A 27,742-nucleotide genomic window follows, 5' to 3' on the forward strand; every position below is an offset into this window, starting at 1 on the left:
GAACTTGATTGGGAGGCAGGTTCCCTAGAGTGACCGAGGGGATGACAGAAAACCATGACTTCCAGTCTTTCAGGGATCCCAGTGGGGCAGCCAACCTGGCAGTCAAGGCTTTGGGGTAAATGAGGGGCTTGGAACCGGCACTCTAATTTGCTAGGGCTACCATAACACTGTATCACAGACTGAATGGTTTCAACAATAGACATTATTGCCTCATAGTTCTGGGGCTTAGAAGTCCCAAAATCAAGCAGTTCACTGGTTTGATTTCTTTTGAGGCCTCTCTCTTGGGCTTGCAGATAGCTGTATTCTCCCTGTATCTATACATGCTCTTCCCTTTGAGTGCGCCTGTGTCCTAAATCCCTCTTCTCATAAGGATGCCAGTCGTACTGGATTAGGCTCACCCTAATGACCTTATGGAATCTTAATCCCCTCTTTAAAGGCCCTATCTTCAAGTATAGAAACATTCTAAAGTACTGGGAGTGAGGACGTCAACATATAAATTTGGGGACAGGGGCACAATTCACTCTGCAACAAATCACCATCATGTTTTATAATCTCATAAAAAACAGAAGACAAAGCCCAAGTAGGGGCTGGGGAGGTGCAGAGGTGGAGTGAACCTGCAGGCTTTGGTGGGAGCATTATCAAAAGGTCTGTGGTGCCGACATGATCCAGTGAAATGCTGGGTGAATAGTGCCTGGGTGGGGTGGTCTGGTGTAATAGCACAGGGATTTGGGGCACCTGCCCCCAACAATCCTTCCCACATTTGAATCCTAATAATACCTGCCCACCGGGCCTATCTCTGCCAATAGAAAAGGAGGTTTTCCAAATGTTGGACTCACTCTTAAACCAGGAAATTCACCAAGACTTCCATCTGCAGGATCACTTGTGGAGGGGGATTAGTGTCCCCTTCTCAAATCTTAGCCCCCCATTCCCCCCCCCCAGGTTGTATGTTTAGAGCAATAGGAGAACTCATCTTCTTGGTTTCTCTTCCTTTTTTTTTTTTTTTGCTGGAGGTGGGTGTGTGGCTATGGGGGATTGAACTCAGGGGCCCTCGACCACTGAGCCACATCCCCAGCCCTATTTTGTATTTGATTCAGAAACAGGGTCTCACTGAGTTGCTTAGTACCTTGTCATTGCTGAGGCTGGTTTTGAACTCGAGATCTTCCTGTCTTAGCCTCACTAGCCTCTGGGATTACAGGCATGCGCCACTGCGCCTGGTAGCTTGGTTTCTCTTGGCAACAGCATCCACCTTGCTGACCCTTCTGTAGGGCAATTGGATTCCTAGGGTGATAGCCTCCCCAGTCATGGGGCTTTGCCCTGCTAGAGTTTGGTGCCCCCCTTAGGACCACTTACCTTGCTGAGCCTTCTACCAGCCTGAGGGGAGGTTGGTTGCCTGGAAGGATTCCTGTCCAAAACAGGATTAATTCAGGAAGGGCTATCTCAGCCCTATCACTCCTCAGGGCCCAGCGTTTCGCCATATGTGTGTCTGGCTCATGTTCCCAGAGCACCCAGTAGCTGCATCGTCATCGTTTATTACCTCTGGACTCCAGAGTCTGGCTATGAGAGCGCCAGTTGTGCAGGACAAAATTAATGACTTTGTTTGGGAGTCTCAGATGAGAGATAGAGGGGGCGATGTCATGGAGCTTGATTTTGGGATAGTGTCTGATGCATCGTCTCATAAAATCTTGCTCACCAAATTAATTCAATGGTCAGGTGGCTTGGACACTGGCTACTGACCCCAGCAAAAGTCAGAGACGGGTGATAATGGATCTGTTAGGGAGGAGGCCTCAGGAGGAGGTGGCCGTGGGGCTCAGAGGCAGAATGCTTCTTAATTAAAGTCTTGTCTGATGAGCAGGGTAACCAGCTCATCAATAAGTGATGACAGATGAATACAGGTGAGGTGCCAGCTAGGAGGAAAATTGGGGCAGTGAGTTCTGAGTGGGTGGTGAGTCCTACTGAAGCCCTGTGCCTCAGATTCCCCATTTACCCTACACCATGAGAACTGATAAATGCCTGGAAGGGCAGGCTGGCCAGAGGCTTACCCTTCTTGTTTTGTGCTACATGTGTTTGCCTTACTTCTTGTCTTTTCTGTGTATGTTTGTCTCTGGGACTGGGTGTGTTTCTAGGAGGGCACTGTGTACGGCTGCACAGGTTCTGCATACTGTCCCCTTCCCTGGACTTGTGCCATACAGTGTCCTTATGTCTGGGAATACCCACAGGGTTTTGTGTGTGTGGTGTGTGTGTGTGGACAGAGTGTGTGAGTGCTGTGGTGGCCACTCTGTTTGGACAAAGTATTGGAGGAATCCAAGGGATCACCTTCCTCCAGGTGGGACTGGGAGGTTGGGGGGGGGGGATCGGCAGGAGGTGCAGCTTGGTCACTCCTGGGAGAGCAGGAGCCCTCCCCCCTTATCAGGTGTATCCCAGGTCCCCACCCTCCTTTAACTTGAAATAAGGAGGAGATAATGCTATTTCTTATTCTTTATTTGCCCAGAATGCCTGTTATTTTCTTTCTTTCAGAATCCAATTTTCTCTTGACATTTCTGCCTAATGTAGCAAAGCATGACCTTTGTGGAAGGACATTGCCGGCAGCCTGCTCTCTGCCTGGGGCTCCCCCAACTCCTGGCAGGCTCCCTGCCTGCTCCTCTCTTGGGGATGAGCAAGGCTGCCCATTTCACCTGGATCGTTCCTGTCTCCCGCTTGATTTTGGGTTTTACCAGGGACATGCCCCTCACGGTTCAAAGAGCCTGGGGTTTCTGGCTTCTGAGTCCCTGAAGGATGCTGCTGCTCAGCTTCAGAACCATGGGTTTTATTCCCGGGAGCATTAGTGTTGGGCGGGGAGCTAATGGCAGAGACTGAGCTGCTTTCCAGCATTCCCTTTGGATTTGGAAGTGTGGGCTTGTCCATCTTTTGCTGCCAAGAATGCTGTTGTGTATAGACAGTAAAACCAGGAAAAACAGAGGGGAGAAAAGATTTCTACCTGGATGATTCAAACACAAAGATTTATTACAGACTCAGAGAATGGTATTGCAACCTGTTGTCTTTGACTTTAGATTCTGAGCTCCCAGCCTAGAATCTAGGTAGGGGCAGTGACTCTTGGGGACATCTGTCAGATCCCTTGCTCCACCCCTCCAAGCAGGAGATGGACCGCTGTAGGGACTTGTCCCAGATGACATTCTTTGGTCAGTTCTTTCCTTCTGGCTGATGGGGGAGTGGTGGAAGCTTATAGGAAGGAGGAGTATGGTCACTAGGGATTTCATGAATCAGAATACGATGGATAGCTCTGGGCCCCGCAGAGAGGAAGTGAATGAGCACATGGGCCATGGGGGCCAGCCTCAAGAGCTGGGTGTGGTGGTCTTAGAGAATTTGAACAGAGGGAGCGCTGGAAAGGAAGACAGTGAACACTAGTTGTGGGAGCCACCTACCTAAGGTCCTCTTCCCTTCCCCACCAGTCCCCTGCACGGTGGGGCTACCTTCCCGACACCAGCACAGGCTGTCCCTGAGACCTAGCCAGTTCAGATCTGGCCAACTCATCACAGATAGGCTGCATCAAAAAGAAGTGTGGACTGTCCCTTAGGTGTTTCTTAAATTTGAGTATCTGTTCTTGTATAGTCTCCCTTTGTGAGCTATAGACCCATTTCTTGCTTTAGCTATCTAATAGGGGCTGGGGTGTAACTCAGTGGCAGAGAACTTGCCTAGCATAGGTGGGGCCCCAGGTTATGTCCAAGCACTGCAAAAAAACAATTTATATCTAACAGGCATCTTACTATTAGTAGTCCTGGGGCATTGAAGCCAGAAGCACTCTACTACAGAGTTATACACCCAGCCCTTTTTAGTTTTTATTTTGAGACTAAATTGCCCAGGATGGATTAGAACCTGTGATCCTCCTGCCTTAGCTCTCCAAGTCTGTGGGATTACAGGTGTGCCCCATTGCGCCCAGTCAGGCATCTTAAATGGAATAGTCTCAGGGAGGAAACCCTTGACCCCACTGCCTCCACGTGATCTCTTGGTAGACTTCCTTACCTCACTAAATGGCCTCACCCCTTTTTCTTGTAGCACTGTTGTAACCTTCAAACTGGCCAGCCAACGTTCAGGCTTGGTCTTCCATAAAAAATGGTAATTAAATTATGTCATGTCCCCCACTCCAAACCATCCTGTGCCTTCCCACTGCTCTTTTGAGTAAAATCTGGTCTCCTCCCGTGGCCAGCAAGGTGGGTGTGGCATGAGCCCCTCTCCCGTTATCGTTATCCCAGCTCCACTCCTCCACTCCTCCACTCCCTTCCTAGCTCCGGTGTTCCTCTCAGACCCTTGCACTTACTATTTCTACTGCCCCCAACACTTCTCCCTGGTGCTCACCTCCTTCTCCTCTTGACTCAGGTCTTCTGTCACCTTGTCAGGAGGCTCTTCTGAGAGCACCTGTCTGAAGTAGCCTTCTCCCTCTTCCACATCGGTTACGTCCATTACCTGATTTATGCTCTTCTCCTCATTCATTTGTACCTTGAACTCGGGGCTCCGGAGTGACCTCATCTTTTCCCTCAGTGGTCAGCACCCTCACCCTCAGTGCAGCCTGTGTTGACTTTCCATAAATATCTGCTCTAAAAGTCATGTAAATATAGGTGCATGTGTAAGCACATGTGTGTTTATAATAAAGTCTGTGTTTGCTTTCATTACTTTCATGTTTAATAGACACAAATACATGTGTGTGTGTGTGTGTGTGTGTGTGTGTGTGGATTTACCTAAATGGAATCAGCATCACCATCCACCCCATCCGTAGATGAGTACATTGTTCCTCAGGTGCCACTTCAGTTCTAGCAGTGTCTAACGCTGCCTGTAAGGGCTGTTATCACATCAAAAGTTGTTTGTTGAGCCTGGCAAAGTAATAACCGTGGGCGTGTTTTTTCTTTTATTCAGAAGACTAATGGCTGCTCCTTCCCCCTGTACATCCTAATGAGAACAATTAAATAGCCATTAGGAGGAGAACAGACATGTGAACAAAAGGCTGATGTCTTGATCTCACGGATGTGCCTGTTTGCAGGGGGAGGGATGGGCTGGGAGGATTGTAGGTGACTTGAAGAGTTTGTTGACCTGGGCGACTGTTAAGAACACACCTGGGCTCAGAGCTCTCTGGGCTCCTAGTGGAGGGGGGCTTCCAACAGGCATGGACTTTTATTATGGAGAGAGAGTTTGGGAGAATAACCTATTATTTCTTTGATTTGTAAAACCTTGTCTTTTAAAAGTCTTCTGAATTCTATCCAAACCTGATCTGTGGCCTCAACTATTAGCAAATATATCTTTAGTAGAGTTGAAGGACACAAAAGAGGAAAAACAAAGCTGGGCTCCAGTGAAATGACCAAACTCACTCTCAAGAGCCTGACTAATGGCAGGTCTGTCCTTTAACTTCCTCTTTGTTTTGCCAATCTTGCAGAAACCTGTCGAGCAACCGCCTCACCACACTCTCGTGGCAGCTCTTCCAGACGCTGAGTCTTCGGGAACTGTAAGTTCGGTTTTGAGACTGTGCAGGCGGTGAAGTGGTGATACTGGTTGGGTGGGGAGAAGCGTCACGCACCGGGAGCTACCTGAAGGCTGTGTGTACACCTGAGAGGGCTGCTGGTGGGATCATGCAGAGAGTTCAGGGAGAGCCAACTCAGGAAGCCCCGTTGCTCCATTTCTCATGCCCTGAGCATGATCCATTTCAGAAGACAGAATCTCATTTCCTATCAGGATTTTTATGATCTACAGGTGATTAGTAATAATAGCTTTAGTATTAATGATAATAGAGCATCAATTCATAGTAAATAATATTTGTGATGCATAACTTTATGAATTATCAGGTACACTTTTATTCACATGACCTTAGATTGAGCATCACGAGAATCATAGGAGGTAGGTATTATTCTCTGCCGGTCATGGGTGAGAATGCTGATCCCTAAAGATGCATTCAAGGTTCAACCTCAATTGCATTGCATAAGAACCGGCAGAGCCAGGATTGAGCCCCTGTGGCCTGACTCCTTTCCACTACTCATGATCTCCCATCAGCTTATATAGGCACCCCAGGAGGGGACAGCTCAGCCTTGCTGCATCCCAGAGCTGATCAGTGCAGCCTGTCACAGGCCAGCCATTTTGTGCACACAAATGTTAGCTTGATGAGTGAAAATTCGTGACCACTGCTGGAAAAAATAACTCATGTTGATGTGTGAGTCATCAGGGTCATCTCTGTGCATGAAGGACAGCATATTATGTTAAGGGAATAAATCAAGGAATAAATTGAAGAGGAATTGAGGCATGGATGAAGTTAGGGAGTCAGAGTTCCAGACACGCCACTCATGTTTTCCCATTTACTTGGTGACTCAGACCCAAATTCACAGAATGCGGATTGCTTTACTGTCTTTACCAAGCAGCAATGACCTTGGACTTCTGCCTAGGCTCTTGGTTTTTCAACTTATTCTCACTGGCGAGACCTGAGCTCATGGCAGGAAGGAGAATATTTACATCCAGTGTCCCAAGAGCCTTTCATCCCATGACAGTTTTGTGGACTGTCCTTGTCTTCATGAGCCTCCCTGAACATATGGTGCTTCAAAAGGCATAGGATGTACAGAGGTTGTCTCTTTAAAAGTGTGGAACTGGGTGCTCTGACACTTGCCTGTAATCCTAGCTATTCAAGAGGCTGAGACAGGAGGAGCATTGCAAGTTTGAGGTCAGCCTCTTCAACTTAGTGCAATCTTGTCTTAAAATGAAAATGATAAACAAAAAGGGCTAGGGATGTGGCTCAGTGATAGAGCAAGTCTCAGTTCAATCCTCAGTACTTAAAAAAAAAAAAAGGTGTTGCAGAGTTTAGGACAATGTGCTGTGGGTTGCCTTCCTCTCTTAGAACTGTGCCCCTCCCACCTCTGGTGGAGGTAGCATAGACATGGTGATCAGAGTCGTTAGTCTCCTCTGGCAGAGCTCTAGATGGACACCAATAAGACTCCTATTCAAGTTGAGAAAGAAGTAAATACATATACGTATTTGTTTATAAAACAACAACAAAAATAGACCACATCACAGACACACAGATGCCAGACTGTTATACTCCATGTGACAAATTCATTCGCATCTTTGTAGGTGGCAAAGATCTCAGAGGTGAATTAACATGACTACCACTGACACTGATTTCTGGGCTCTTCCTTCATGCCAAGCAGTAATCTGTTAAATTATGCATATTATTTAATTTAATCCTTATAAGAATTCTGTATGGTAGGAATAATTACTATCACGTAACATTTGAGGACACTGACGTGCTTAGCAAGGTTAAGTATCTTGTTCAAGGTCATCCAGTAAAAAAGAGGTAGAGTGTAGGCTCAAAGTTTTGACCCCTGTGCTCTATGATCTCCCAGCTTTATTTGATCTGTTTCCAATGCAAGACTCTTTCCTATGCTAATTTTCAAAAAGTGCATGGTTGTGGATCTTTCCCAAGTTGCCCTTGAACTGATAGGGGGCTCAGGGGGCTCTCTTTCCTGGGAGCCTTGAATCTAGTTATCCAGTGATGCCTATCCCTTTGTCTAGGGGAGGCCGGGGACTGTGTCCCTCTGGGGGGACATCTGGAGTCTGCTGTTGGCTGAATTATTGAGAAAATGTTCAGAGCTCTTTCTAAGAAATCGTTGGATATGAAATCAATGGTGTGGTGCCCTGGTGACCTGTTTTGTGGAGATTTAGAAACAGTTGTTGCATGGGTATATATTTAAAGAAAATGTCAGATTTCTCCCAGAGGATCATGGGATTCTGCATTCATCTTTGCCTGGGATCAATACTCCTGTGAGCTGGATGTAACTTATGGGGGAATGAAGACATTCCTTCCAGTGTGAGTCAGCGTGTGAGTGCCACCGTGTCCATGGAGCATTTTATTCCTGTCATATTGTTAAATAAGGAAAAATCATATTGGAGGATAAAGAAGCCCCCCTCCAAGGAGCTATTGCCCTGGTTGGGGTCTATTTTTTGAGGAAGAATTGAATGTTGAGAGTGGAAAATTTATCTTTTTTGGCTGGAGGAGGCCGTGCATTGGCTCTTAGCTTTGGCTATGATTAAAATCCAAACAATCCCCCTTCCTGGCAAACAGAAGAGAGGGTAGTATTTTCTTGTCCGACTTCTTGATTAGTCCACATGGCACCATCTGCCATGAGCCATGTAAACTGCCAGGGTCTGCTGATGCCTCCTGAGGCCTGGGGTGTGGAGATGGGTTGGTGTTTTCAGGAAGAAACCATTTTGGTCTTGGGGGACAGAAGGCTCAGCGTGCTGTGGCAGCCGGGAAAGTCTTCAGCCACAAGAGTGAGGCTTCAGTGATGGTCTGCAGCTACAGAAGGACAAGCAGGTCCTTGGCAATTTCTTAGCATATTTCTTTCTTTCACAGAGGGTCTCTGGAGGAGCTCTGCTGTGCCCCCAACCAGCCTCTTCCTTGCTTGACAATTTGATGTGTTGAGCCTTTCTACTGAAAAGACTGAGTGTCTACTGCCCAGGGTCCTACTTCCAGTGGGATATGAGAAGGAAGAGGCACATATTAAGCACCTAAGGTGTACAAGGTTCCATCTCATCCTTGGAACAAATCCACAAAGGCAGTATCAGTGTAGCCAGTTTTACAAATGAGGGATTTGAGGCTGCCCAAGTTGAACAGGCGTCCCAGGATCACAGAGCTGGTACATGGTAATCTAGGAATTAGTGTTATGATTTCTGGAATTATCACCAGCTGGGACAGCTGTTTCCAAAGAACCATGCTCTTTCCCTTACCCACTCAGCAACATGTCCAGTGTGCTCAGGGTCTTTCCATAAACCTCTTTCAGATGACAGCCTCCCCTCTGAGTGACATCACAGGGTGGCCATCTTGCCATATACCAAGATCCTGCCTTTACTTTGTCACCTACTTTTGGGAGACAAGGCATGGTCTATAGCCTCTCACCAGTCCAGGTGGGGTTCCTCTCTCTCTCTCTCTCTATTTTTTTTTTCTTTTGGTGGTTCTGGGGATTGAACCCAGGGCCTTGTGCATGCAAGCCAAGCACTCTACCAACTGAGCTATATCCCCAGCTCCAGGTGGGGTTCCTCTCGTGGAGCCAAATGGGGGCATCTTTCAAGACTTGCTTTGGAGCAGCCAACACTATTTCCGGCTTTAAAGGAATTCAGCGTGGCATGGCGCTGTGCTCTCAGAGGCTTCTGGTTATGGCAAGATGGTTTTTCTGTTTTTTTCTCCTGACGGAGAAGACTGGAACTATTTGTCTAAAAATCAGAGCAAGAATTGGACAGATTGTCTTAGAGATAAAGAATGAATTAGAAAGAAAAGAAGCTTGGATTCTGAATCCCATGATACCATCTAGGCAATGGCAGAGGCACTGGAGGATATCAACCCACAGCACAGAAACCCTCCAGAAATACCCTGAGGACCATTAATGCATCTTCTCTTAATACCCTGCACGCACAGAGCAGACATGATTAAAATAGATTGGAATATTTCATTTTCTTAAAGCAAAGTGATAATTACCTCTGGTATGATTTGCAGATTTAATCGACTTGGTAAAATATTAACTCAGTATCAGCGATGAGTTTGGGCTTATTCTGGCACGTTCCTTTTCCCTTTTTTGGCCATAACCACTTTGAAAGCTCCTGAAGAAGTCACTAAACAATCACATTAATAACAGTATTGCTATAATAGCAATTTCTGCTTTATTATAGCCCCCTTGTAATTCACGGAGCATGTGAATGTAATTCTCTCAATAACTCTATAGAGAAGGAATGTTAAATACAATCATCACCGTCTTACAGATGTTAAGACTGAGTTTTGGAGAATTAAGTTACTCACACTCTTAGTTTCCTAGGGTAACCATAACAAATGACTTCAAACTTGGTGCTCTACAACAACAGAAAATTATTATTTCAGTGTTCTGGAGGCCAGCAGTCTGAAGTCAGGGTGTCAGCAGAGCCACCCTCTCTTCAAAGTCTTTAGGGGAGAATTCTTCTCTGCCTTGCCCAGCCTCTGGTGCTCCTGGAACTCTTTGCCTACTGCATTTCTTTGGTCTCCGCCTCCATCTCACATGGCTAACATCCCCATCTCCTTGTCTGTCATCTCCCTCTCTGGGCTGGGAGTTCAGTGTCCACCAGAAATCCAGAGCCACCTCATCCTTTGATCTTTAACTTGATCACATCTGCAAAGGCTGAATTTCCAAAGAAAGTCACATTCATAGGGACTAAGGTTAGGACCTGGACACATCTTTTTAGAGGACATAATCCAACCCATTGTATTTGCTCAAAGTGACACAGCTGATGACCAACTCAGATCTTCTGTCTGTGTACTTTTTCTGCCATCTGATTGTTGTTACCTTAAGGAGGCCCACACTGTGTGACAGTGGTGCTGCCCTTATCGATTGGGTACCCTCCCCATTTTCCACCACCTGGCCCCAGGATTGCCATTAGCAGTGCTAATACTTTGGAAGGGAGAAGCAAATTTCCCAAGCAATGATGGGGAAATCAGTGTTTTCTAAACACCCAGTCCTGGCCTCAGCTCTGCTGCAAAGTGCTTGTGTACTCATGTCCATCTGGATGGGGCTGAGTTAAAGGGTGGGAAGCCCCCGGGTACTTGATCAGGTCCTGGGTCACCCACATTGCTAATGGAATGCAGAGAGCCATGCTATAGGTTCTGCAGATCTGCCTCTGAATCCCTGGTTAAAGGAATCTCCACCCCATGCCTGGTTTGACGGGAAAAGAGCACCAGAATGGACAGCACCATTTAGATCCAGGGCATGTGCATCTCTTCTTGCCCACCTCACTGTGCAGACTCTTCTCAGGATATAAAAATGACTGCGGATTGGCTCAGTGGAATGCCCAGGGTGCCACTGTTTTAGGGCTCAAAGTGCTTTGTACTAGGTATGAGTTTTGTTCTCTAAGAGGAAAATCTAAGCCAGGTACAGTGACACAGTCCTGTAATCCCAACTGCTTGAGAGGCTGAGGCAGGACGATTGCCAGTTCAAGGCCAGTGGAGGCAATTTAGCGACACAGTGTCTCCAAACAAACAAAGAAAAAAACAAAGGATGGGGGAAGTAGCTCAGGGTTAGAGCACCCTGGGTTCAATGCCCAGTACCACATTAAAAAATAAATACATAAAACAGGAAAGTCCAGAAAGATGAGGAAGAGGCTCCCAAAATTCTTTTGCAGTTTCTAGGAGACTCTGGATTATAGTGAAGAACCAGATCTCAAAGTCTAGCCTTTCAGCTGGACCAGATCCTGTAAGCAGGGTCCTGGAGGGAAAGGATGGAAGAAAACAAGGGCCATTACTGAGCCTATCCCTGGCAGCAGCCTTGGCACATCCCAAACATCTCACCGAATTCTCCTGCCAGCCTCAGGACACTTGGCATGTGGGATGCCCAGGGTGCCACAGTGTACTCATGTCCACCTTGGGAGCCACTGAGAAGTTGGGACGTGTTGCAGCGCCAGGCTCCCACAAGAGGCAGGACTGCAGCAGGCGCTGCTGGGGCTGCAGGCGATGCTGCCAAGCCCCTCGCTTGTCAACCCAGGTGGATAATTTGTATTTTTACACCTACTTAATAATGAATGACCACATCTTGTCAAGTGAGCAGCTGGGAAAAACAAGGCTGACCTGGTTCAATTTGCACATATTCAAGCATCTGGAGCCTTTGTGTCATCCAGCAGGGTGGCCAGGCTCTCTGCAGCCCTGCAGTGGGCATCCAAGCCACTCCAGCTCCTCAGGTCTCTGTTTGCACACGCACCAGGGGGCACATTTGACTTTCTGCTTTCTTAAGGAAGCCACTAGACCTCCCCTTCCTCCCTGGGCTTCCTCCTTGTGAGGGTTAATTAAAAGAATTTGTGTAAGACTTTTGGTAAAGCTGGACACAGTGGCACATAGCTGTAATTCCAGAGACTCAGGAGACTGAGGCAGGAGGATTGCAAGTTCAAAGCCAGCCTCAGCAACATGGCAAGGCCCTAAGCAGCTTAGCAAGACCCTGCTGCATGATAAAAAATAAAAAAGAGTGGGGGGATATGACTCAATGGTTAAAACCCCTGGTTTAATCTCTGATATCAAAAAAAAAAAAAAAAAGGAAAAGACTTTTGGTATAGCACCGGCCCTATTGCACCTGTGATTTGTTATCCTATAATTTCTATTATTTCTCTGTCACTTTCTTCCTACTTTGTCTTTCTTCTTTATTCCTGCTCTAGCCATGTAGGCATTTTGCTTAACCCTAAAGCAAATACTTCCAAGGCTACTTCTTCTCTCCTCCTCCTCTTCCTTCTCCTCTTCTTCCTTTCCCCCTGTTTCCCCCATACCCCTTCTCCTTTCCTTTTTTTTTTGTGATACTGGGGATTGAACCCAGGAATGCTTTTCATTGAGCTACATCCCCAGCCCTTTTTATTGTTCTTTTTGAGATAGGGTCTTGCTAAGTTGCTGCGGCTCACCTCCAACTGGCAATCCTCCTGCCTCAGCCTCCCTAGTCACAGGCATGTGCCACTGGGTCTGGCTCATCCTTCCTTTACCTCCCCAAGGGACTGGTGATCACCCCCGCCTCCCCATTCCTAATAGTTCTCACCTCCTCTTTTCTACTGATTCCTTCTCTTCTGCTTCCAACCAAAGACAGTTCTCCTCACCATTGACTTCCTGTCCCCTGGAGCTTAAAATCTCGTATTCTACTTTTTCTTTTCTTCTTCCTCCCAACTAAGTGCCAGATGGTGCCTCGTCTTCCTTTGGATGTTTGTGGGATCCACCCTTCCCTCTCCCCAGTTTCTGCCACTTACTCTCGGCCCTTATTTACTGGGTGACAGTTCCCACCTGGTGATCTCAGGACCACCTGGGGCCTCTCAAGACCCCCTCAGGGAGAATGCAAGGTCAGATCTATCCTAATAACCCGGGCACATCATTGACCTTTCTCTCACTATCCCAGGAGGGTACAGTGGCGTTTCTCAGCGACTGAATGACATGGGATGACCTCATTGCCATGGAACTTGTGGTAATATCTTCTGCTGTTTTAAATTGTTCTCCGTTTTATTTTCCAATATGGTAAATAGCGAGAAATGTAACCCACATAAAAGAGCTGTTTGAGGTCTTCAGAAAATTCTTAAGTCAATAGGAGTTTTCTGAGACCAGAAGTTTGAGAATGATGAGCTGGGCCCTACTAGACTGCAGGATGCCCTGGTGTGAGTTAGAAAGATGGCCCCTCTGGGCGAACACAGCCCCATGTCAGAGCCCAGGTTCTGGATTTCATTCCCTCTTCATTGCTTTGTTTGGATTCTTTGAGAAATGCACAAACTACCCAACGGTACATGGTGACCCTGTGTTATGAGATATCCTGTGTCTAGCCCGCCTCCTCTCTGGTTTATTGTGTACAGTCTCGCTGGCTTGCTCTTTTACAGGGTTACTTTATTTATTTGTCCTCTAGTTCTAAGGGCCTTATTGGTTTCCCACTGTCTCCTGGATACATTCTGGATGTACCTGGATGCATGCTTCCTGATGTGGGTGGAATTCCTCCACCACCTGGCTTCCATTCACCCTTCCAGCTTTATTTCCCAGTGCTCCTTGGCTAAGTCTGGCTTTCCTGTCCACATCCCCACCAGCAATATTCCCTCTGCCTTCACGGCTTCCCTCCAGCCAGCCCTTCCCCCCGTCTCTACCTCCAGGAGCACCTGAAGTCAGGGTCCTCTCTTACTCCTCTTGGCAGCTGCATTCAGCCCTGCCATGCCCTGCATTGGGTAGGTGGGGTGGCCAGGGCATGGGTTTTGGAGTTCGACAGACTGCGGTTTGAGACAGCTCTTCCATACCAGTGGAGGGGCTGTGACAGGTGACTTACCCGATCCAAACATCAGACAGGCACCCTCTTCTGTCTGGGGGTGATCCTGGCCATCTCCTAGAAGATGTGAGAAGCAGAAGTTCAGTAAAGGTGGCTAATTCCCTTTCCTTTTCTGCCCCCCCCCCCCACCCCCGAGAGAGTGCCCTGTGCAGAGAGAAGTCATGGACATTTTTAGGTGAAGAGGACACTGTCCTGTAGGGGTATGTGTCTTCTACCTGAAGTGTCCTGGTGCTTTCAAAATACTGATTTCTCTCCGCAGGGGCGTCACTTTCCCCTGAAATCTGATTAATGCTGATGCATGCTTAACTATTTTGGAATTTGCCAGTTGTCAAAAATAACCAGGGTTTTAGTGCAGTGACCCAAGTGCCCTCCCTCTGGGCACCAACAGATTGATCCCCTTCACAGTCCAGAGAATCATGTTCTTCATAATGATCAGATTTGCCGGGTGCTCTTTACTTTAAGAGTTTTGGGATTGATTAATGCCGTTCATTTTCCTAATAACCCCGTGGAGGAGGATGTGACTTTCTCCAAGTCACAAGGCAGATCATGGAGAGGAAGGACTTTGAACTTGACCCTTCCCCCATCAGACATTCTTCTTCACGGGGCCCGAGTGCAGGGACTGTGTCTCATTGGTCTCTGTATTAACAGCACTCAACCCACGGGCAGATCTGGAACAGGTGCTTATTAACGAGTCATTGAATTCATGAAGAAATAAAGCTGGTCCCAAGATGGGCTTTGAGAATGTCTTGGAAATAGCTAACCACCTATTCCCTCAGGGAAAAGTTCTCTTTATCTCTCCTTTTATTCACAAGAATTTATGTGTGAAGCTCCGTTTTAGGTACTGCATGCATACAGCAGTGAACAAAATGGACTGCATCTGTGATCTTGATGTCACTTAATTTTTCTTTGGGGAGATAGAAACACACACACACACACATACACACACAATGAAATAAATATTTAAAGGGATGCTGGGTGATGGTAAATTCTAGAAAGACAAATACAGCAGGGCCAGGGCCTGGGCATTACCATCACAGGGGTTGGCAGTGGTTTTTGTACAGAGGGTGGTCGTAGAAAGTTCTGTGATCCCTCAAAGTGAGGGAGTGAGGTTAGAGCTTGGCAGGCTGAGGTGACAGCAAGGACAAAGGTCCTGAGGCGGGAATGACCCAGTCATGCATGCTAGTGAACTTGGCAACGACAAGTTCGGGGTGAATAGAGAGGAGAGGGAAAGAGAGGTAGGAGGTAACATGAGAAAGATGATGGAGATGGTGCAGGCTATGCTGGGCTTTGTCTTTGACTTTCACTGAGATGGGAAGCCATGGGAGGGTTTTGAGAATAGGAGCATCCCATCCTGATGCATTTTAAAGGTTCTTTTTTTTTTTTCTTTTAGGTGCATTAAGTGAGATGGGTGTCATTTGTTAGAAAAAAAATGAGTTTATTGGTTTTAAAACTAAATAAATTCATGGACTTATAAGTTATATTCTTCCGTCTTTTCTTTCTTCTTTCATGAGCTGGCTTAATTCCTTCTCTCCCTGATCCCCAAAAGAGCTGCTGGGGGCCCTGGGGGCCTCAGTGTGGGAGGGAGCTGGGCCCTCTTCGGTTCAGGGGTTCCTTCCCCTCTCTTCTTGCCCACAGGAGACTGGAGCAGAACTTCTTCAACTGCAGCTGCGACATCCGCTGGATGCAGCTGTGGCAGGAGCAGGGGGAGGCCAGGCTCAACAGCCAGAATCTCTACTGCATCAACGCCGACGGCTCTCAGCTCCCCCTCTTCCGCATGAACATCAGTCAGTGTGGTGAGTGAGAGCCTGGCCCCCGCCCTGCTCCTGGAGGTGCTCCTGGGTCCCCGGGAAGGGGAAGGGGAAGGGGCTGGACCTGGGCCTGGCACGCCAGGGTCTTCTTCCAGCCTTGACCTCTGCAGTCAGGTGCAGATCCGACTCGCCTTCTCCCTCCTGGGTCACTCCCATCCCTGAGCCCCCAGGGAAGGTGGGTTACGGGCTTTTCTCATCAGATCAGAATGCCCTTTCAACCAAATCTGAAGGTGCATGTCTCAAAGTGTGGTGTCCAGACTGCCTCTATAGGAAGTTTCTAAGGTGCTTTGAGGAAAAGCCAATTTCTGGGCCCAACCACAGACCTTTGAGTTCACCATGTGTAGGGATAGGTCCCAGAAGTCTGAATTTCTAGATGGTTCCCTGTGGTGACCAAGCACACGGATTTTGTGAGTCGCAGTTCCCTAAGTAGAACGGAGCCATTGGGTTGAGTTGTTAAAATGCGTTCCTTGGGCAGCTGCCCCCTCCGTGCCCTGATGCGGGGAGCAAACAACTGTACGGGCTTCAACTCTGAGCTCTGATGTCCACTGGGAAGGGGGTGTAAAGCATCTGGAGTTTGGGGAAGGTCTTCCAAGAACTCCAACAAATGGTGTTGGCGTTGTTGTTGGTCAAGGCGATAAGTGCCACCATCAGCCCCACGGAGAGAGCTTCTTTTGGGGGGGGGGGTTCACCTGTCTTGTCACCCCATCTGTTATCTGCTTTGCTCCTAGACCTTCCTGAGATCAGCGTGAGCCATGTCAACCTGACTGTCCGAGAGGGTGACAATGCTGTCATCACTTGCAACGGCTCTGGATCGCCCTTGCCTGATGTGGACTGGATCGTCACAGGGCTGCAGTCCATCAACACCCACCAGGTAGGCATCCTGGCATCAGCACCCATTGGGGTGCTAAGGAACCATCACCTGTTAGTCATAAAGAGGGAAAGCTTGTGGTTCTGTCATTATAGAAAGAAATGTGGACTTGGATTCCATCCAGCTGAAATATTTTCTAGCCATTTTGACCTTATGCATACTATCAGCCTCTCGGTACCTTAGTTTCTTCATCTGTGAAATGGGTATAATGCTAATATTCAAAACATAACGTTAATGGGAGGACAGTTATTGACCATGAAGAGCTTGGCATTTGGTCAGTGTTCTTTCACCAGGATACCTTCTTCCCTACCTGTTGTGCCTTCCTCTCGAATCCAGAAGGTGTCCAGGGTTAGGGAGGAGAATGCCCTCTTAGAAACTGATTTTTGTCTTTTTATTTGGGTTTTCAGACGAATCTGAATTGGACCAATGTACATGCCATCAACTTGACACTGGTGAATGTGACGAGCGAGGACAATGGCTTCACCCTGACATGCATTGCAGAGAATGTGGTGGGCATGAGCAATGCCAGTGTTGCCCTCACCGTCTACTGTAAGTGCAGGCAGGGTGGCTGGGTACTAAGAGGGTGCTGGTTCAGAGTCTGGGGAGGGGCAGAGACATGGCTAGAACTGAGGGAGAGCAATGACCCTGGGCCACCATCACAGGTAGAAAAGCTTTCATAGGGCAGGACTGAGAAGTAATTGCTTGAATGCAGGCTGCAATGGCACACACCGGTCATTCCAGAAATGTGCGAGGCTGAGGTAGGAGGATCACAAGTTTGAGGCCAGCCTCCACAACTTAGTGAGGCTCTAAGCAACTTAGCGAGACTCTGTCTCAAAATAAAAAATAAAAAGGGCTGGGGATGTAGCTCAATGATAGAGTCCCTGGGTTCAATCCCCAACACCAAAAGTAAATAAAATGAAAGAAGTTCTTATATAGTAAACCCAAGAAAGGGTATCCTTGCCCTCAGAAGATGCTGTGCTTCCAGTTCAACTACATCTTCAGGACACTCCTGAGCTGGCCTTTTCTATCTTTGGTTGAACCCCTAAAATGCCTTGAGAGGGAATCGTGCAGTTCAGATAGATCCAGGAAGCCTGGATGGGGGGCGGTGGGATTCTGCTTCTCTCTGTCTTTTCAGAGCTGGGTGGGGGAGAACGGGGATCCCATCTCAGCTGCTGGAAGGCTGCTCTGGGACCCAGGAGTCCTGGTGTCCAGGATTTCAGCTGGCCTCTTCCCCCACAGACCCCCCACGCGTGGTGAGCCTGGAGGAGCCCGAGCTGCGCCTGGAGCATTGCATCGAGTTCGTGGTGCACGGGAACCCGCCACCCACGCTGCACTGGCTGCACAACGGGCAGCCGCTGCGGGAGTCCAAGATCATCCACGTGGAGTACTACCAGGAGGGCGAGGTCTCGGAGGGCTGCCTGCTCTTCAACAAGCCCACCCACTACAACAACGGCAACTACACCCTTATTGCTAAAAACCCCCTGGGCACTGCCAACCAGACCATCAACGGACACTTCCTCAAGGAGCCCTTTCCAGGTGAGGGCAGCCCAGCTGGCCCTGGGGGTGCACAGGTTCCCTCTGGGAGTTGGGGGTGGGGGTGGTAGTTTGAGAGGAGAAGAGTCACTCATCTTCGTATAGTTATCGCAGGTAACTAAACACACTGGGGCACGGGTAGCCACCCTCTGCGTTTTGTATAAGCTGGGATGAAGTCCCTGTTTTCCAAAACCTCTCCGAGTAAAATCTAAGACATCTCAGAAGTACACGGTTGTCCATCTAAGAGCATACTGTGTTACAGCAGAGAGAGCAGGACTTCAGAGATGGTCAATAATGGTGGAGAATTTCCCCCCAGCCTTTTATTTGTTGGGAGATCCTGGACCTGGTAGTTTTTCTAATCCTTGATTTTCTCAACTATGAAATGGGCATGATGATACTGCTCCTGTCAGGGTCTTGTGGCTTTTATGGTTGTATTATTTATTTAATTAATTACTTTCTTGGTGGTATTGAGGATTGAACCCAGGGGTGTTCTACTACTGAGCTACATCCTCGGCCCTTTTTATTTTTATTTTTTTGAGGCAGGGTCTTCCTACGTTGTCCAGGTTTGCTTCAAACTTATAGTCCTTCTACCTCAGCCTCCTGAGTTGCTGGGATTACAGGGATGTGCCACCACATCTGGCATTTTGTGGCTTTTAAATGAGTTCAGTTATACAGAGCACATGTCACAGAATTTGGCTCCTCTCTCTGTTTGCTGGTCAGCAGCGAATCTGCTTTCATGAAGGTAACTTCTTGGTCTGTAGATAGCTACGGGGTCGTGGCTCTGGGAGGCTTATTTATCTCAGGACAAGGGAATTGGGATTAGAGTGAAGCTGGGCAGCTGAAGGCCACAAGCAAAGCTAAATTTTTGCCACTGGGGTCCAGGGTTTGAGGGAGCCATCTTTGCAGAGAAGATGGAGAGCATGCTGAGGTTTTAGGCGCTGCAAATCTCACGTGGTCTGACGTTTCCAGCATCATCTCCAACAGGCCCTGTAAGAAACCCCAAGACAATTCCTGTTTAGGACCATGCTTGGCTCCTTCAGGGAGAAGGATCCTAGCCTGTATTGTAGAAGTAGAGGCTTTCAAATGTGCTCTCAAGGTCATAAAATCAGGCTAGACCCAGTCCTTTGCTCCCCCTGTACCCACCTGATTAGAGATTGAATTCTGATATTTGAAAGCAGCATTTACACTCCCTGATGCCTCACAAGCTGAAGCAGCCCATCTCCTAGTCCCTGGATGCCCTCATCTCCACAGCCAGCTACAAAGACTCCTTAGGCCAGTGGTTCTCAAAGTGTGGTCCCCAGACCAGCAGCCCCAGCATCACCTGGGAATGGATTAAAATTGAAATGGTCAAACCCCCTCAGTTCTTCTAAATCAGAAACTCTGGGTCAGGGTCCCACAGCTGTACTTCATCAAGCCCCCAGGTGACTGGGATATCCCTCCTTTGCAATCTGCTGCTGTGGCATTTAGTGAGAATCTGGCTCCAAGAGGGAGGCGAAGGATGGAGCCACACACAAGCTCAGAGAGAAGGCAGCTCACCTGAGGTGTGTTTCTCAGCCCCATCCACACTCTGCCAGGACCACGCTGTGTGGAGGTTGCTTGTTTTATGAGACTTTATGTTAAAGGAATCAATGGATGATGAAAAGGTAATGACAGGGAAGAGATGGGCCAGTCATGTCAAGTGACAAGATGTCTAAATGTTCAGAAGAGTAAATTATCTGGGGGAACAGGCAAGGATACCATATAACCCTCTCAAATAAACCTTACGCTGGCTGAGCACTAGATACAAAGCCAGTCTGCAGATCCCTGCTCTTCCCTCCTGACAGGAGGGTGTGGAGAAGATCTTATTTACCATAAGTACCTCTCCCTTGCTTCTGGGCATCGAAGTGTCAAGGTTAAGAGTAAGGGCTCTAAAATCAGCCTGATTTAGTTGCACATCCCATCTGTGGTCCTCCCAGACAGGTGGCCTGGGATCTTAGAATGGGGCTTAGTCCATGGTCGGTACTTTATGCTTCTGTTTCTTCATCTGTGAAATGGGAATGATCACAATACCCCCCCACCCCCACCTAAGTTGTCATGAGGATTAAATGAAGTCATAGATGCAAGGGCTCAGCAGTATGTCTGCACAGAGAAAAGACTTAGTTGCTATTGGCCATTGCTAGATTTATAAGGTGAATTCAGACATTTAGAACCAATTGTCAATCTCTGGTGGATCCAGTAAGTCCTGGCTGGGCATGGTGGTGAATGCCTGTAATCCCATATACTTCGGGAGGCTGAGGCAGGAGGATCACAAGTTCCAGGCCAGCCTGAGCAACTTAGTGAGACTGTCTTGGAAAAAATAAATAAATAATAAAGGGTTGGACATTAGCTCTGTGGTAGAGCACCTCTAGGTTCAGTCTCCAGTACTGTAAAAACAAAACCAACAAAAACAAAAATAAAACAAAAAACATATGCATAAAATCAAAACCAAAAAAACTAGCAGATTCTAATAGACTTCAGGCAGTCTAGGGTGATGGTTATGCAGCCACCTGCTAGGGTTCAAACTCACTCCATCACTCCTTAGCTGTGTGACTTCAGGCAAATTACTTGTCTCTGCGCTTCTCCCTCTAGGGTTGTGGTGCAGATGAATCCTTGACTTCTGGGGGAGTTAATGTCTGGGCTGTAGGAGGCACATCCATTCCATTCATTGTGCAGCCCAGTTGGCGTTCCTGTGGTGCTAGGCATGCTGGTCCAGTCCTCCTCCTGGCCTGTTGGTGGGGCTCAGAGTGCAGGAGCCTTCATGGGACCATCCTCTGCTATGTACTTCGGAGTCCCTCCCACAGGTTAGAGAGCAGCCCAAGTCTCCCTCTTCCAGAGGTTCCTGAATGTATAAACACTTCCAGGCTCCAGCAGAGGACTTTACTGTTCATAAGCTGATTTGGAGATTATAGGGTTAAGAGATTCAGCCAAAACATTTGGCTGACATGAGAATGTTCTCTAATAAATGGGAGCCTTATGAGAAATTTGCAAATTAATAGCTTCTGCAAATGGATCTGGCCCCTCTCTCAGCTCAGGCTCTGAAGCCGGGGCCCATCTCAGCCATCCTCCCCTCAAGTCAGGCCATCTGCAGTTGAGGAGGGAGTGGTGACGTGAAAGGGTATGTATGTTCAGGGGTTTGGAGAAAGCTCTGTTGCTGTCCCCTGTGACAACACAGCAGACAACAAACAAGCCATCAAATGACAGTGTTAATAGGACCTTCTCTGAAGGACTCCATCACACAAAGCATCCCATCCCCACAGGTAGTTAGATACGTAATAGATCTAGGGTTACATGGCCGTTCTGGCTTAGCCAAAGGTCTGGTGAGTAGAAGACCCACAGTGAATGAATAAATGAGTGAATGAATGAATTGCTCTTGTTTTTCAGGGTGTGGCAGGCAGAGGTGTAGTATCATGTAGCATCAGCATCTCTGAGAACTGGTTAGAAATGCAAATTCTTTTTTAAAAAATTTTTATTTATTTATTTTTTAGTCACACATGACAGTAGAATGCATTTTGACATATAATACATACATGGAATGTACATACATCCATCATATTGTCTAATTTAAAAAAAAAGAAATGCAAATTCTTGAGACCCACCCAGACCTATGTATCAGAAATTCTGGGGGTGTTTCTGTCCTTTTTTATTTTTATTTTTTTGGTATTGGGGATTGAACCCAGGGGTACATACCACTGCTTATCCAGCCCTTTTTAATTTTATATTTCAAGACAGGGTCTTGTGAAGTTGCTGAGGCTGGCCTCCAACATGAAATTCTCCGGCTTCAGCCTCCCAAGTTGCTTGTATCACAAACATGCCCTACCACACCCAGTCTAGCTTGACTTAAATCTTGTCACTTGTCCCACTGACATTCTTTTGTCACCTGGGATCCAATTCAGAATCATATCTTGCTTTTATTTCTACTTTACCTTAGTATTTCTAAGCCTGAGACAGTTCCCCAGTCTTTGTCGTACACTGTCTTCGCACCATTGTAGAAGACTCAATATTTTGTAGACTATATCCCTCAATTTATATTCATTTCTCATGACTAAATTCAAGTTATGCATTTTTGAAGAACATCACAGAAGTGATGCTCTGCCCTCCTGGTACACTGTATCAGGGAGTAGACAGTGTTTATGTCTTGTCATCAGTGATGTTGACTTTATCGTTTGGTCAAGATGGTGTCTACTAGGTTCCTCCACTGCAAAGTCACTCTTTTCTCCTTTGTAAGGATAATGATTTGAAACCACATAAATGGCTTGTTTCTCATTATTCTTTCATGCATTAATTTTAGCATTCATTGATGGTTCTTGCCTGAAACAATCATTACTGTAGTACTTGCCAAATGGTGATTTTTCTATTTCTATCATTCCTTCTCTGTCTACTAGCTGGAATTTTACCATAAGGAAGAGCTTTCCCTTCTTCTCTCATTTATTTATTCAATTACTTGTTGTATCTGTATGGATTTGTAGATATTTTTATAATTTATGTATTCATTTTCTAGGTTTGTCATAGTAACGTACTGAGACAGAATGGCTTAAACAACAGAAATGCATTTTCTCACAATTCTGGAGGCTAGAAATCTGGATTTAGTATTGGTAGGGTTGGTTTCTTTTGAGGCCTCTGATCTTTGCTTGTGGGTGCCGTGTTCTCCCTGTCCTCACCTGGCCTCCCTCTGTGCATGTCTGGGTCCTAATCTCCTTTCATCAGGACACCGGTCATGATGAATTAGAGGCCACACTGATGACCTCATTTTATCTCCAGTACCTTCTTAAAATTCAGTCAAATTCTTAAGTATTGGATGTTACAACTTATGTATATATCTATTGATGGACCTTTATTTTATTCATTTATTTATATGCAGTGCTGAGAATTGAACCCAGAGCCTCACACATGTGAAGCAAGCGTTCTACCACTGAGCCACACCCCAGTCCTGTTACAACTTTAATACATGGATTTTGGTGGGAGTGACATAATTCAGTCCATGATAATCCATGGCTTTTACTATTTTTCTACATTTGGCTATTAGAAGCCCCCTTCTCAGCTCTCTCTCTAGGTCCCCATTAATCTTCAAGCACTTTTTCACTCTCTAGTACTATAAGCTATTCTAGCTCCATCTTGCGTTTTCTCTATATTGGCCCTGAATCATTCATTTCTTCAAGGAATACTCATTCCTTTCTGTGAAGAAAGGTAGCAGTAGCCCTTCAGATGATTCCATGGCACATTAAAGTTTAAATGTCTCTGGTAGAGTAGTTATAAATCCAGCTCTAATCCCTTCTTAGATGAATGGCATTAATTTATTACTTAATCCCTATAACCCGTTCCCTGATTGTTTAAGTGGAGATGTTGCCTCCTACCTCCGAGGATGTAAGGACTGAGTGATATGTTACCTGGAATGCTTAGCACAGCCTCTGGCTCATAATCAATGCCTAGTTTAGGATTAGCTTTCATTATTTGGTAAGCCACTTCTAGAGGCCAATGCTCAAATAAATAACTCTCTCCATCTGAAGGATGGGCAGATTCTAGAGAATGGAATCTAGATGGGAATCTCGAGGGACTCCCAACTTCTCAGTGACCTACTAGAATCAACTGCACTTATCACTTTAAGGAATTTCAATTTGAGATCACAGTTGGCCCCACCCTGCCACACCATGGCCACACACTCTGGATCCTGAAGGAGGAAGGGTCATAGGTGAGATAGTGGATCAGGGTTAAATCCCCATCTCATAATTAAACCAGTTTGGTTTCTGGTTCCCATGTGGGTCTCCGCCTTTGGAACCAGGAGCTTTACCTCTCATTCCTTCTCCCAATTGGAGGACCACTCTGTAAAGAGTTGGTGCCATGCTTAGGGCACATATGGTGTGTCAGGAATTTTAGCATGTGTCACTTGTTATGGGAATAGGAGATCATGGGGAGTGGGAGAGGTCACAGCTATCAGTATGATGTGGTGTTCCTATTCTATTTTGTCTTACGTTTGCTAATGACCTGTTTTGTCCTTTTTTACAGAGAGCACAGATATCTTTGACTTTGGTAAGTCCACTTTACCTTTTGCTTTGAAAATGATTTATTCTGATTGTTTTGGTAGCTATGGAATCCAAACAGTCCTCTGTCCTATTTCACATTATTTCCTGCCCCATAGTAGCACTGGGCATCTGAGTGAATTTTGAAAAGGGACTAGAGAGTAGAAGTGCAGTTTTACTTGGACAGTTCCAAGCCCATTTTTCTTGGGTCATTGGCTCAGTTTTCCCCAGGGAGTTTTCTAAGGTATGGTCATGTTGTGGGTCTCCCTACCTAGACGAAAAGGGGATGACCGTATGGTTTTATGTGCCCTGGTATACCCCTCCTCAAAATTTCCATTCTTCTGGCAGAAACCATATGGAACTTATAAACCTACTAATGGTTCTCACTTGCTTCAAGCGCCCAAGAATTTGACCAGAACCCACCCCCAAGTAGAGTTGTGATTTACAAGGCCTCCTAATGGATACATGTGGTCCCCAAATGGAATAATTGAGGCTCAGTTTATAAGTGATTTGGTACTAAGGCTAGATAATCCCAAAAGGATTTGAGGTTTTGCCTGAGGGAATAATAGTAGTCATTTCCACTTCTGCCCAGTGTCTGTCCTGTTTAGTGATACTTTTGGCCATTTGGCACTGATGTAAATATCATCTATGATTCTCTTAGTTGTCCTCAGTCTTTTCTTTATTTGTTTTCATTTTTATTTGTTCTTGTTAGTTATACTTGACAGAAAAGTCTCTTTTGATATATTTATACAAACATGGAATCCTGTCTTATTCTAACTAGGATCCCAGTCCTGTGGATGAACATGATGTTGAGGACTTGTAATCCCACAGATGTCCCTTTAGAGAATTCTGAGTTGGGGCCATTTCTTGCCGGGGGGGTGGGGGGGGAGTGTTCTGGCTGAAGGACAAGCCAATATGTGGCTTCCTATCCAGGTTTCCTGGATAAAGGCGGTATTTCCTGATCAGGTGGTTATGTTGTTCAAGTTGAGCTGCCATTGTGTTCTGAAATCAGTGTAAGGGAGATGGATACTGGGTTGTTTCTGAGACCACAGGCCTGATCTCACTGAGGAATAATGAGGGAGAGAGGATGGGTGCAGGAGAAGCAGGGATGGGGTACGAGATGCCCTCGGCAAGGAGTTAAAAAATATTAGGAACAGCTGCCATCATCGATGAAATCTGCCTAGTTCCTAATCTGGCCTGGATCCCAAGTCATTTCCTCTTTTCTATCCCATAGTTCATGCACAGGTGACAGTATTTTCTCTGGGGTGGAAGTAGAAGATGGGAATGAAGGCCCTTTTCCCCCTATGGATCCTGTCCTGCAGCTGGAGCACCAGCCCGGTGGCCAGACAGGGCCTGCCCTTAGGGGTTCTCTTGCAAACCTGGGAGGGAGGCCTGGAGGATCATGGCCTCCAGAGGGCCTTCTCCAACAGGAAGTATCAAGAGGGACCGAGAGGTGGGCGGGGACTATGTCTGGGCCTCCCAGGGCCAGGAAGCTAACTGTCCTTCTCCTTTTGTATTTGATTTTCAGAGTCTGAAGTAAGCCCTACACCTCCTATCACTGTGACCCACAAACCAGAGGAAGACACCTTTGGGGTGAGTGGCTTGTTGGTTAAGGGAAACGTGTTTATTGGTGTAGTCATGTTAAGACTTAATTTGACTTGCTTTTCCAAATATTAACTTACTTGGAACCTTAGTATTTAGGGCAGAAAAAAAGCAATGACAGATGATCTCCTTTTAGGTGGTTTAAGACCTTCTTTGTTTGATGGGAATAGTTGGTTGTTTGAGGATCTTTGGATCTGCTCCAAGCCCTGGGGGTCAGAAGAGAACGGTTTGAAAATGCGCAGTCAGTCAGATCCTGGCTGGGCTTCTTTCCTTCGCAGGGCCTGATCACCGTACAAGTCGAAGTCTGAGTTGCTTGGGCCTCTCCTTGGGTGGCTTTTTCAAGTCCCGCTCTCTCAGAGCCTGAGATTTCCCTGGGGAAGGGTCTAATGGAGTCTTCAGGGTCCAGATCTCTTAGGCCTTCTTGGATTGGAATATTATGTTAAAAATGTCAGAAATGTAAATATGAAGATATAGAATTGGTTTGCTAATTAAAACAAGAGACAGAAGTTTCTACAGGCTTTCTTTTGCATCTCTAGAACAGAACTCCAGGCGAGGGGCTTCAGAATATTGACTCATATTGTTTTAATCAAAATGGATGATTTTCATTTTTATTTACTTATTTATTTATTTTGGTACTGGAGATGGAACTCAGGGCTGCTCTATCATGGAGCTACATTTCCACCTGCATTTACTTTCCATTTTGAGACAGAGTCTCACCAAGTTGCCCAGGTGGCCTTGAACTTGTGATCCTCCTGCTGAGTAGCTGGAATGGCAGCCACGTGCTACCACAGGGTGTTATAAAATACTTCTTCTAAGGGCCTTACTCGGTAGCTAAGTTCGGAGTGGGCTGTGGTTGCTCTGCAGTAGGACTGTTCTCATGTGGGCTCTCCGGTGTTCCATGGCTGCCCTGACCTGCTGTGCTTGGCTCTTCATAGGTGTCCATCGCGGTTGGACTAGCTGCGTTCGCCTGCGTCCTTTTGGTGGTTCTCTTCATCATGATCAACAAGTATGGTCGACGGTCCAAATTTGGAATGAAGGGTAAGATGGATTTTTATTGGGGGAAAAGATGCCTCTTTTGATCTAAAGATGCTGTTTTCATCTTTTTTTGGTCTCTTGAACGAGCTTCTGGTCGTGGGGTCCGAGTGATCTTGGAGGAGACTCCTGTCTGAACCCTTGTTCTCAGTATGGACTAAAGGCTGTGTCGAGATCTGTGGGAACCAAACCATGGACCCCATGGTTTTATGTGGCTGCTGATTCCCATTGGTCAGATGGTCTTTTGTGATGAGGATAATTTGGAAGGCAGTTGAATTTGAGGGCAACTGAAGTAGATGTTTTAAATTTATTATGTGCCATGGTATTTCAGCACGTAGCTCTACACAGAGTCCTGGAACAGATGCCAAGAGCAACACGACTTCTAATCTGCTGGCTAGCTTCCATGGCACAGAGTACTGCACCCCTTTTTGGCAGGGGTGGGGTGGTAGGATGTGGCACTCTGCCAAGGCTCCGTTAAGGGGCACTGGCATGAAAGGGGTTAACATGGTGAATTAGCATCCACCTGCCTGGCCCCAGAGATGGATGTGACCAAATGGCTCAAGGGAGCCTGGGTGGCAGTTCCAGAACAGAAACTTGAACTTCAGCTAGGGTTTCCATGTGAGGGGTTGGGGGAGGATCGGAAGGGGTGGCAAAAGCTTGCTTAGATGAGATTCAGGTTGGTGTCTGCTGGTGAGACTAGGTGACCAAGAAGGATGAACTTCTGTGTCTTCTTTGTCTGTGGTTGGGGTTCTGACCTTGGGGCTCAGGGACTGAAGGAGGGTGCACTAGTGACATTGGAACAGTGACAGTATCCCCTGAACTTACGTGCAAACGTTTGAGGGTTTATGCATAGAATGGAACTTTGTACGTAGCTTTTGTGATATTCTCCAAAGATTCCGTGTGGCCCTTAAATGTTGAGAACAATGATAGGTCAGAAGTTACCCAGAAAGGAACAGGAAGGCAGAAAACCTGGGGCCAGACTGCTTGGTTTCCCAGGAGTCTTCGATCTCTCTGCAGTCTGCATCTGTTGAACCTGAATAAGTCATAGCACGGTCAGCCGGG

General features: G+C 46.8%; 1 protein-coding gene across 7 annotated transcripts in view; it reads left to right on the forward strand.

The window, feature by feature from the left end:
- Window positions 1–27,742, forward strand: part of Ntrk3 (neurotrophic receptor tyrosine kinase 3) — a 372,623-nt gene that overhangs the window by 103,153 nt on the left and 241,728 nt on the right. For 5 of the 7 annotated variants that reach the window (XM_026388161.2, XM_026388162.2, XM_026388164.2 and 2 more), the window contains exons 4-11: window positions 5,420–5,488; window positions 15,441–15,598; window positions 16,342–16,484; window positions 16,889–17,030; window positions 17,721–18,017; window positions 24,033–24,056; window positions 25,575–25,639; window positions 26,584–26,686. In XM_026388161.2, the coding sequence (XP_026243946.2) occupies window positions 5,420–5,488; window positions 15,441–15,598; window positions 16,342–16,484; window positions 16,889–17,030; window positions 17,721–18,017; window positions 24,033–24,056; window positions 25,575–25,639; window positions 26,584–26,686 (1,001 nt within the window). The remainder of the gene's footprint in view (window positions 1–5,419; window positions 5,489–15,440; window positions 15,599–16,341; window positions 16,485–16,888; window positions 17,031–17,720; window positions 18,018–24,032; window positions 24,057–25,574; window positions 25,640–26,583; window positions 26,687–27,742) is intronic. The other 2 variants (XM_026388165.2, XM_077799751.1) reach the window with 1 other exon arrangement.

This window comes from Urocitellus parryii, chromosome 6 (assembly GCF_045843805.1).
Source record: "Urocitellus parryii isolate mUroPar1 chromosome 6, mUroPar1.hap1, whole genome shotgun sequence".
Classification (NCBI taxonomy): Eukaryota; Metazoa; Chordata; class Mammalia; order Rodentia; family Sciuridae; genus Urocitellus; species Urocitellus parryii.